At 34.7% G+C, this 12,768-nt stretch overlaps 1 protein-coding gene across 2 annotated transcripts in view; it reads left to right on the top strand.

Annotated features, from left to right (window-relative positions):
* Window positions 1-10,691: 10,691 nt before the first annotated feature.
* The window catches only part of LOC127846728 (sodium/hydrogen exchanger 3-like), an 88,607-nt gene continuing 86,530 nt past the window's right edge, over window positions 10,692-12,768 (top strand). For both annotated transcript variants that reach the window (XM_052378223.1, XM_052378222.1), the window contains exon 1: window positions 10,692-11,263. In XM_052378223.1, the coding sequence (XP_052234183.1) occupies window positions 11,029-11,263 (235 nt within the window). In that variant the 5' untranslated portion in view covers window positions 10,692-11,028. The remainder of the gene's footprint in view (window positions 11,264-12,768) is intronic.

Here is a 12,768-nt window from a genome sequence, read left to right as displayed (position 1 = left end):
GATGTGGCATTTTTAATTCGCAATGAGAATTGTAATGACCCTCGTCATGCGAAAATGGGTCTTATTCCATATGCGCCCATCATATAAATAACCCACTCAGCTATCTCTCCTTCTGGTAAGGAGAAACATAACATATCCAGTGATTTTATAGCGAACAGTATCGCCTATGGCCTGATTGCGCAAAAGCACATGTTGGGTTTAACAAACGCTTGCCGAAACGCATAAGACCCATTTTCGCATGACGGCGCTATTGACGTGTGATTTAAATGTGTCGAAAGAAAATTGCGTTTAAATCAAATATCAACATACGATATATTTCGATAGTGAAGAAAGATACTCATAACAAGGCATATGAGGACACATATGAAGTGCTCCCCCGTAGTATATTTTTTATCTACTCACACTAATGTGTGGTTTGACAATGCTAACACACATTTCATGCGGTGAATATGCAATTTACAAGTGAAAAACACAACACAATAGTTTAACTTTTGTTTAATTGTATTTATTTATTTAGAAAAGTTTATTGCAAACTTTATTTCAAAGTCAGCGTATACGCCGACTACATTTTTAAAAGATATTTATTGTTATAAATATATTTAATATAATATATTTAGTTGTTTTAGGTTTTAGCGATTATAAAGCATTTTCGAGGTTGCCTATAGTATGCCTGTAGTAATTGATGAACTCATATCCAACTGTCTATGTATTGAGAACTGTGAATATAAACAAGCTAAACCTTTTACTAACCGTCTACTATTGCGTTGCTAGCACCCGTAAATACAAAAGATCGCCGCTATCTGTTGAGAACCAAAGAACGTTATCCAGAAATACCCGCTGTAGTAGCATGAACGAGGTTACGAAACAGATCATTCGTATTATTATTATAAATTGTTTGTTATATTCGGGTTTAGCGATTATGAAACATTTTGTTTTGTTTTTGTCTATCGTATCGCTGAAGTTATTGTTGAACTTATGTTCAACGTTTTATACATTGAGAATATAAACGCTTTTTCCCGAATCTATTTATAGCCTCAATTTACGACCTGTACTACGTCATTGAGGTGTATGTGAGGGCGTAACCTATTGCGTTGTTATCGTCCGTGGACTTTCCTTTGGTTATCGACAGGCGCATCTTCAGTAGCCTCATATTATGAATGGACTGTGCAAAAATACTACGTCATGAAGACGCTGCAGAAAGTGGACTATTTTATTCATTCATAAACAATCTCCTCCGCGACACGTACAAAACGATCATTGTTTATTGATTCTTTTCTATAAAAGCACCGTTCGAAACTATTGCATTTAACAGGATATTAATATCATGTTTCCATTTGTGAATGAATATAATTGGAGAACTCAAACCTCTTGCATACATTATACAACTCTTTCTCGCGCGGATACGCGTAGTAAGCGGGTATTGGGCTCCTAGTAGCTAAGCCGTATCGACCTGAATTTCAGACTAACCACCTTAGACGGTCGCTTAGCGACCATCTAAAAAATTAACGCGTTATCATTTTACTACATTCTGAGCAAGATCAAGATAAAATCATTCGTCCTTGACGATCGGACGCTTAAGCACGCGAGGTATGTATGGTTTCATCTGTTTGCACATGGCACGCAATATTATTCTAAATTTATTTCAATTTCGCCATTTAAGATGGGTTCTTACATCAGGATAACATAAAACTAGTTTTTTAAAAATGTATGACTAATATGAATATTTAAGAGCGTATTTTTGGAAAACTGCAAGTTACCTGCAAGTGTATTGTTGACTTTTCTAACGCAACACTTTTAAAACTTTACTATCCTTCTTATCAGTAAAGATTTTCATAAAAAATTGTAGATGTGATCATTTGACAGCATTCGGTTCAAGCTAACGATAAAATCATTCATTCACGACGATCGGACGCTTTCATATTAGCCATACAATTTTTTAATAAATTTTATGTTTTACTGGTGTAAGAACCCAACTTACATCATACAATTGAAATAAATTTATGATAATATTTCGTTTAACCACTTCCACGTGCAAAGAGACGAAACCACAGGTGGTTAGCGTGTGGCTATGATATTAATTAGTGAAAACATTATTTTGAATGATAAATAATCATATTATAACGAAAAATAAAATTTTCTGAAAAAAAAATCACTATCAAATATATATAAATAACAAGGTATTCAACTCGAAATCACCCGAATGCAGGGTGCACCGCTTTGAACAGCCACTGCTTCATCAATTTTGCAGCGATTTTCACGATATCGGTAATATTCAACGCAGAAATGAATTTCCTTTCTGGCAATGTACATGTCTTGCAATATTTTTACAAAAACTGGGTCAACTTATAAGAACTTACTCGAAACACAACTCGTATGACCCACTTAACACCGATCAGACAGGATCTTAGACTGAAATATTCACGGAGTAAAAGGCATTTTCCCTGCAAAGTTCACGGACCTCGATACCATAATTCAATTTTAACGTATGAAAAAACATTCTTACCGTGCTTGTCGATACATTATGCATCAAAACTAACTGTCCAGCGCCGTTTGAAACCTTTGTTAACATACATTTTAACTAACTGACATTTTAAACACACGAGTGATTTCATTGGTCCAATGCGAAGGTGTGTCTTTACAACTGGAGATTTCATTCATGAATACTGTCTGGTCGGTGTTAAGTAGGTCAAGCGAATTGTGTATCGTTTTATTTCTTAAAATTTGACCCAAAATGTGTAGAAATATAACAAGATATATACATTTCCAAAAAGGAAAATCATTTCTGCGTTGAATAAGACCGGGTTCATGAAAATCGCTGCACAATTGATGAAGAAATAGCTGTTCAAAGCGATGCAACCTGTTTTCGGGTGATTTCGAGTTGAATACCTTGTTATATATATATATATATATATATATATATATATATATATATATATATATATATATATATATATATATATAGACAGACAGATGGTTTATTTACGTCTCACTTTCGTACATGTTATTATAGTTAACATATAAAAATATGGTAAAAATAAAAGACATGTGTAAATGTATAAAACCACTCAGTATGAGTTATGAGAGACACACCTATAAATGTACATATATAATATACAACTTTTATGACATAAATGATGATAAAAACACTGTAGAACATGATATGATAAAAATCATTTATTTAAAATGTGACATAAAACAAAAACACACTAGTACAATAAGCATCACATATCTACAAAATATTATCTATCTATACAAGGTATTTTGTCTGGTGACTAGTATATCATGACAAGTTTTGGCACTGTATTTAACGATTTCGTCATTAGATAATATGTAACAGAATTTGTTATCATCACTATACTCAGAGAAATCCGGATTTATTTCAAATATCTTTGTGAACAACTTTTCTCTAATATCTTCATGGAGATTACATGACATAAGAACATGATATTCGTCTTCCACTTGGTTTATACAGTTAAAACACAAACGTTCATTTGGTACAATTCCCTGATATCGTCCAGTTTCTATTTTAAGTGATGCTACACCACAACGGAATTTAGCAAATGCACTTCTATGGGACCTAGGTATAATATTATTATTCACATAAGACTCAGTGTCATATGTTTGCTTAAAAAGCTTGTATGTTTTTAGTTTATTTCCTCCTCTGTCATGGGCAGCTTGTTCTCTGTTTATATTATTTAACCAAACAGCCTTATAATCATTAAATAGATCATCAATACAGTTATTGGTTATATATTTGCGTTCAGATGTCGAATAGCTATAACTGATGTCCAGCGGTACTTTCATACATATCTTGTGGTGCCAGTTCTTTGTGTGGTGTCTTTTAATGTAAGACCATTTAAACACTTTGTAGTTGATACGGTTATTATCCATACTATTTAACCGGAACCAGTTTATAGTGAGAATCGACTTCCACTGCCGTGCATATGGGGGAAGCCAACCCATATCTCCAGTTATTCCCGCGTTAGGTGTATATTTTCCCACTCCGTGGCAGAAACGACACGCTCTATGATGTACGGCATTGATAGAGGCATAGTCCTGGGTTCCCCATATAGCTGTCCCATAACTTATAGTTGGCCACACTATACTGTCGTACAGTTTGGTATAGATATTATATGGCATTCCACCAAGTGATTTGAACTTTGATATAAGCAGTCCTAAGGCTCGAGTCGCCGACTTAGCGACATACTTGGCCGTTACACTATACATGTAGTCTTAAAATTCTGACACAACAAGTCCGAGATATCGGTATTTAGTAACACATTCAAGTTCATTGTTATTACATGTGAATCTATAATTTGTTTTCACAACATTTTTATTTCGGAAATGCATTACTTTACTTTTGTTTGTATTGATAGTCATTTTATTGGAGGTACACCACGATCCTAAAATATCAAGGAGAATCTGTAGGTCACTCTCAGTCTCAGCAATGAGTACGAGGTCGTCAGCGTAAAGTGATTAATAATCATTTCTTCTATATGAACGCCTATTCCTGACTGGTTAAGGCGCAGGCTAAGGTTATTGAGAAAGAGATTAAACAATGAAGTTGACAATAAACATCCTTGTTTTAAACCGATATTTTGGCCAAACCAGTCGGTTCTATACGAGTTGACATTTACAGAACATTTATATATATATTTGATAGTGACATATTTTTTTTTCAGAAAAGTTGATTTTTCGTTATAATATGATTATTTATCATTCAAAATGATGTTTTCACTATTAAATATCATAGCCACACGCTAACCACCTCACGCCGGGTATGCGAATACTTCGTTTACGGATGGCACTTCACTAACAGAGAACAACAAACGCCACGCGCTAGAGGTAAGTTCCTCTGTTTTATTTAAAGTTATATCCTAAAGATTAGTTTTTAAGACAAGACACATGGTCGAGTTGATAAATGGTGTATCCTTTTGTATTGGGAATACACAATTTCACGGAAGAATGGTACAGTTTTGCCCCAAAAATAGAAAATTCGATCGGAAAACAGCATAAACTGGATGAACAGTAAACATTTTAACAAAATAAAACTACTTAGAATTATTGCAAGAAATTGTTTGCTATTCCAGCATGTAGAGTAATCACTGTGCTTCAAATACTGAAATTTTGATAGCATTCAATGAAATATAAATAAAGATAGTGCATTTTGTAATAGGTGGCATACATAAAGTTGCAGCCACTTTGTTTACCGATAAAGGGCACTTCAGATTACGGAGACTTTCAACAAAGCGGGCACTCTAATAACTGAGTTTTATCTTCTACCTCAAATGCATTTATTTATATTATGGCTTTTCATACGAAACATTTTTAAAATATATTTTTCAAAAATCACATTACTATTAATTTATACTATGTTTATTATAATTGCAATTTTCAAATAAGATAATATTTATTATTAAATAAATGTGTACGGATAATGCGGATCAACACAATCGTGTTTAATTTTACTTATAGCAGGGCTCTAGATAACGGTAGTGAAGGGGTCTTTATGACGCAAATACACATTTGTTCTTCATAAAATCCTATGTCGGTTGTGCTTATTTGAATCGCATCACCAAGACGATACTTATGCGTAGCAACAAAATTAAAAAGAGAATGGTAAAACTCCCTGTATTTTGAGCCCTGCTTATAGGGAGCACTTCCCTTTACGCAACGCTAACGTTTGCTCGAAGTGCGATTCACCTGACCCTAAATCACTGTATTGGTTGAGTTTTAAGAATCACGGTTAAAATTAAATCGTAAAAACAACTGATTCTGGAAAAAAAGGAATGCGTACATAAAATGTTTAAATGTCATATTATGGAGTCAGTACTTAGTATACCCACACAAACGAAGTTTAGGGTGCTATATTGGATAGAACTTCATATGCAGCATGTGTTGTGTTTATATTTAAACAAAGACGGATATGCATCATTTTTACACCACTATCGTGTGATTAAATCAACCCCGCCCGTTCTTTTATTGCTATTTTCGTTTATTGGCATTGAGCAAAAAAATTCCAATAGAATTTCGAACCTGCATCGCTGCTGATATTAATCTCTGAGAGGCAGTTTAAGCAGAGTGATTATTCATGACATGCTATCTAATATAAAAGAAAATAGCCTTAGTACCTTCATTTGGACATAAAGATAAATGCTTTAGATCAACCGCTTAGAACGTAATTTAAAATATATGGTCATATAGATTTTACTCATTAGACATATCCAATTTGTTTAACATTTATCTTTCACATTTATACCAAATCATAATCATATTTCAAAGGGATAAGAACATGCTTCGGTTATTCGTTTTTTATTTGCGTACTAAGTACATACATTTTTATTTATTGCCTGCTTACTTTAACAGTATTCCACAGCGAATTCTGTATTTTTTATTCACAAAAAACGAGTGTGTTATATCTGGAAAAAAGTGTCTAGATGTCGGGAAACGAAGTGCCATTGTTTTTTAGATGATCGGTAAACGAAGTGCAGATGAAAAATGTGCATGCGACTCTTAAAACATTTGAATTTTCTCAAATACATTAGTAAACTAAAATGTAACATGTTGTAACATTACTGGATATATTGATCTTTTATTTCGAATAGTAAGCACGTTCTTGATTTATTTCCAAGTATGTTTATTTTGTTTAAATATGTACTGATCATTCAATTCATGCTGATTATCGATGGAATTTTATCGTTTTTTTTAAATAATTCACCGTTTTTCTGCGAATTTCTTTCTTCGCAATACGAAGTGCTATACCATTAATCACCCAAACAATGTTCTGTGTCTAAAAACCAAATAAACAGAACATAAATACAAAAAAGCTGAAGAACTCACCTCTCGCGCGTGGCGTTTGTTGTTCTCTGTAAGTGAAGTGCCATCCGTAAACGAAGTATTCGCATACCCGGCGTGCACCTGTGGACAAAACTTTACTTACAAAAACGTTCAAAAGCGTCAAATCGTCACGGGTGAATGATTTTATTGTTAGCTTGCTCAGAATGTAGTTAAATTATCACATTTTTTAATATAAAAATCTTAACTCATAACAGATATATTCAAGATTAACTGTTGCGTTAAAAAAGTCTTCAAGTATAAAGTACCGCTTGACAATTTAGGCCTTAACACTGCGCTTCGTATTTTAAACGCTATGCTCATAGTAGATTTATTTTCCAAATGATCGACAACACGCACAAGCGATTTATAATTTTTCCGATTTTGATTGTCAATAGTGATCCATTCTATAAGTCATTTTACAAGTTGTTTTAATATAATAAATACTTTTTTGTTAAATTTTATTTCGCAGACTTATCACTGGCGCAAGGCGGTGATCCCCCATTCAACAGCTGGGAACCTTCATTGGCATTGAGCCCATGGAAGATAAAAGGAACATCAATCTGCTCTTGCAGTCCAAACGACCGCCAAATCATTTAACGAAAAACTGAGCCAACCAACAAAAGGAAGACTTAAGAATGGAAGCTTCAAATAACATACGAGGGTTTTGAAAAGGAAATGCCAAGATATCATTGACCATGTTCCCCAATATTTACCCCGGTGCCTTTATAACCCAGATTAAAGCGATGAGGAATGACCCCAGATACATAGCATTGTTCTTGGCATTGGCAAGAAAGACTCTCAGAGCGATGTTGAAAAGAAGTCCTTCTCCATGGAACACATCCATAACTACTATCAACAACACAACTGAACTGTGTTCACTGGTCCGCTGACCAGAAGTGGTGGAACCGGAATCTAGATCAGGTACCAAATAAGTGGAAAATAACATATCTCTGTCGCTACCAACCTCTATTCAACCAAATTGAAGACTGAAGCATTAGCGCTCAAAACAAGCGGAGTCCAAATTTACTGCAGCTCACTTTTCTCTTACAAGGGTTCTGTTTTAACAGCGACGCAAAATCATTCCTACATGCGCTTGACACTACCACAGACAAATAACTGAACCTGTGAACTAGCTTGTCATCCGTATGCAGAGCCTACACGGTCGATCTGGTTGTCTCCTAAAATAAAACTCGAATACCATTATAGAAAAGCTTTGACCACTGTAACTACCCGGTATACGTGTATGATTCGAGTCACTAATATATATATATATAGGATTCAGAGCTTATTTTATTAATTAGTTCTTCAAATTTTCTTTATCCTATAAACGAAGCACCAAACATAATCATTCTGATCAATTTTAAAAGAACCACAGTTCGTGGAGCCATTGCTTAAGGCATTAAACCCTATGCTCTGAACTTTATAAAAATCTTACGTGTGAAATTTAGGACCAGTGTCGGATCCTATATTTGCAACTTGTTCCAAATCACTGGTTTGATGCAAGACATGCAAGACCTGGGTGGTACGAGAGATCACCAGTATGGCACACTACGTGCCGTGACAGGGCTTTATGGCGCAAAGTATGCTCTTGCGGGGATTGTTCACCATACTAATTGAATTTATATGTTAAGCAATAATGTTGGTCTTTTTTCATTTGTGAAATAGATATGAATACAATGTAGTAAATTATTCCATTGTTTTAAATGCTGAAGAGAAAAGCTACGCTTAACAAAGATACTGTATTGTGCAATGATTATTGAAATGCATGTTATACGTGTACTCAAAACCAATCATTTTAAACAAAAGAAGACATGTACATTGTATCATAATTAAAGTTACTAGATCTATTTATTTTCTCATTTGGCTATCCAACAATAGCTGTTCCAACACTCGACTATTAGTTTTCATAATAATAATATCTAAAACTGCGCACAAAGATCAACCATGAATTGTACTAAGGAGTATTTTCAAGATATTATGCTGGCGTCCGTAAGGTTGAGAGACAATGGAGTTTCGTCCCTCGAGGAAGTCTTCGTCTTTTAATCAGCGTCAGTTTGAATGTGCACGTTGGTTGCGCGTGCAGGGTTTATCGTGGATATACAAACCCGCTCGGGAGTGGCTGTATCTACCGCACCTAGCGCATGAAAAGGCTGAGGCAGAAGCCTGTCGCAGATGTCAGCCCCTTTTCGTTTGCGCCTGTTGTTGGTAAGCTTGCGGACCCTCTCCTCTCCCACCCCCAGTCCAGCGTGCACATCACGTCTCCAGTTGCATTTGTTTTGAGCAAGCGCATCCCATCAGCTATGTCCATAGCTTTTATTACAGGACGCCTTTGGGAATTCGGTCGATGTCAATCTGACGCACATTACCCAGCCATTTGATACGACGCTGGCATAGAAGAGTGGCCGTGTTGGGGAAGGCTACTTGTCCAGCACACCGTTATTCGTCCTTAGGTCGCTGCACGAAATTTAAAGACAGCGCATATGGAAGGTGTAAAAGGCCCAAAATTCGCTGGCATACAGCTGTTCCGCACTCTCTGCGGTCGTCTGCTCATGGTATCTGGGCCCTTGCCAATCATGTGGACAAGATGAAGACCTATAATTTATAGTTGTTGATTGTGATGTGGGATGATTCTGCATGCTAAGTCATCACGTGCGTTTTCTTCGGGCTAATTGTCAAGCTGAACTCGTCGCATGCCATTCCAAATCTCTGCAGTTCTGTTTCGATGTGAGTAACCAGAGCGGCACCATCTGCAAACAGCATGTCTCTGATGATAACCTCCCATACTTTGCTATTTGCCTTCAGTCGAACCAGAATGAAGATACTGCCGTCTGACCGGATGTGGAGATAGACACACTCGCTTGAAATTGCAAAGGCATGTTTCGAAAAGACTGCGAAGAAGACGCGGAAAATAAAGGGGCGAGGACGCAGCCCTGTTTAACGCCGCAGCGGTCACTTGTCGATTTACGCATGTTAAATGTGAATACCTACGTCCCATTTTATAACAGTATCAGTATAACCTGTTAGGTAAGGAACGCACAGATTCGATTGAACCTGATTAAAATAAAATCTTTAAACAGAAACATGTAACTCTTGACTTTATTTTATCTCACTGAAAAATTGCGAACATTTGTGTACACGACATTCATACAAATAAACACAGTTTAAAATGCTCTGCTTCGGATTTGAAATAAACAAACGTTTTATTATCAAATGAATGTGCTTGTATACGAGTTCAAAAATGAAAGTAGAGGCTGTGTTACAAGGCAAGTACACGCATTTTATTGCACACACATGTATACGGAGGTGTTTCGAGTGTGACTCAACAATCAGTTAGAGAATGAATATAAGCATATTCTTTCCGCTGAGATTTGAGAAACATGATTTTTTTTTAAATAAAAATTCTAAATTGTAAACTCGTTTAGAAATAATTTTATTATTTCATTGACTATAATTATCAAATTGTATGCACATTGAGTATTGTGAGTACGTATCCGCATACAGATATCATTTACTTAGTGTTGTAGAATGAGTATGTTTACAATGGTATGACCGTTGTCCTCATTTCTGTTTGTCGTCATTGATGAAAACTATAATTTAACTTTATATTATCATTTGTTGACATGCTTCAGATAAAAAACTTAGTTTATCGTTAAAAATCACATTATATAAGCGTCGGATGTGATCAAAATAATATAAATATTTCCGACAAGAGTTTGTAATGATTTTAGTCATGTAGATCAAATTAGAACATAGCTATCAAATATTTTGCAATTTAAATCACCCGCGCTTCTATGACCTCTGTGGAGGCTCTGGTAAAACGAAAGAAAACTGTGCGCATGCGTAATGACCCAAAATGATCTCTTATTAAATATTTCGGCCAAAGGCCTTCTTCAGTAAACGATTATTAAGACAATTTACATAGCGTTTTCTTCTGTCGATCATAACGGAAGTAAATACAAATAAATGACGTAACGTTACCCGACGGGAACGTGACGTTACACGCCAATGGCAATACTCGGAAGTCGCTGCATATTATGCAAAATGATCTGTCAGTTGGTACGAATGTTATCGCAGGTTATTGACATGGTTGAGGGTTTATCCGTGCCAGTTCATTATTATCTATTAGTTTGATTTCAAGTATGCCTTGAATAACTGTTAAGTAGTTGGGCAGTTGCAGAATACCAAGCCCAGATGGCGCTCTATAGGAATAGATCTGAAAATGGACTTTCTTTGTCAAGAATTTGTTTGAGTACCGTTCTCGTGTTAGTAGTAGTGCTTTCGATGCTTGCAGATACAGCGGAGGCAAGTGGTGGCAAGAATGGAACACAAAACGAACGCTATCCTTTGGTCGTGTTTGACTTTGAGAGAGTGGAATTTCCATTCGTGATTTGTATTTGGGTGTTGATAGCTAGCTTAGCCAAGATTGGTTAGTATATATTTATGCTATTAATTTACTGTTTATAAATATGATTAGCAATATATAGATCTACACTTATTTATTATTTGCCTTACAAAATTAGTTATTTAGATGACCTCGTAAATGACAAGTTACGTTAAAGACTTCACATTTATAATAATAAGGAAGCAGTATATTAAACTTATAATTAAATTAGTTTGTCTTTTAAAAGCCAATTGGTCAAGTAAACTTTCAACAGGGCGTAGCCGGAGTTAATTTTAAGTTGCAGAAGAGATTTACAATTATTATACAGTTAATATCATGGACGGACAACAGCCGTCCTTATGCATACTATGTTTTTCTATATGTGGTTTTATTCCCAAACAAAGTATAGAAATGTATCCCTAAATTGGCTTCAATTCAAATATTGATTGTTTTGAACATTTTTATAGTTCTTTAAAAAAATATGCAACAACAAAAACTAGGACAACCCAAACAATTTCAAAATCAGTTCCCTATATATCAGTGTAAATGTAGATAATATTTAAAAATCCACTTGGATATCTTTCCGTCTCAAATTAAATACAGTGGTAGATAATGTTCTGGTATCTTGTATAAAAATATATACATAACGATATCAGCATTAGTTACTGAAATATTTAATCTGAGGACAGTAGATACATGTAACTTCAAAAATTCACAAGTAACAGTTGCAGTGTGTGAAATTCAGATTTTAAAGTAAAAGCCAATATTCTTATACACAAATATAAACAAAATAAATTTCCTACTAGCCCGACTATATAAATGTTTAAATTCTCACTAGCCCGAATGGATTTTCACTGTCCAAAACCCTCCGCAAACTGCAGTTGATGGAAATATACTAACATCAATTAATTGGAAGCCCCTTTTATTTAAGAAGGTTTTAGTGAATTAAGATTAGATACATGTGTCATTTATACTAACCATGTCGTTTAAACTAAAAATCTTCATTGCTTTCTATTTAAAGATCACTATCTAAATCTGAAAGTGACTCTTTTGTAAAATAAGAAATTCTTCTTGACAAGTATAGAAATAGTGGAGTGGATATGAGCTATTTTGAAATTATCAATTTCATCTTAAAAAAACATGAAAAGAGTAATAAAATAAACATGTAAATATCCATAATCAAAGCATTAGCATATTCAAATAACAATAACATGTAAATGCCCATGCAAATTGTTTATGCATTCTTTACCAAAAGCAGTCTATATATTATACTATATCATATATGATTAGCATAGGTGCGTTTACGCACCTATGCTTATGGTATATACCACATTTCAAAAATCCACATCGCTCGGTTACCCATTATAAAGCCTTACCTGATCAAAAATCAGACGAAATATCTATTTAATTTAGTATATGGTCATTCTTACAAAAAAAATTTGGAAACGTTTTTCTAACGTTTTCTTCCAAGAATATTGCTGACACCGTTTTTTAGTGAATTTTTCTAAGACAGTTTTATGTCAAAAAATCTTCTTATAACCTAAAACAAA

Source organism: Dreissena polymorpha, chromosome 9 (genome assembly GCF_020536995.1).
Source record: "Dreissena polymorpha isolate Duluth1 chromosome 9, UMN_Dpol_1.0, whole genome shotgun sequence".
Classification (NCBI taxonomy): domain Eukaryota; kingdom Metazoa; phylum Mollusca; class Bivalvia; order Myida; family Dreissenidae; genus Dreissena; species Dreissena polymorpha.
This window is presented reverse-complemented; position numbering and strand designations above follow the sequence as displayed.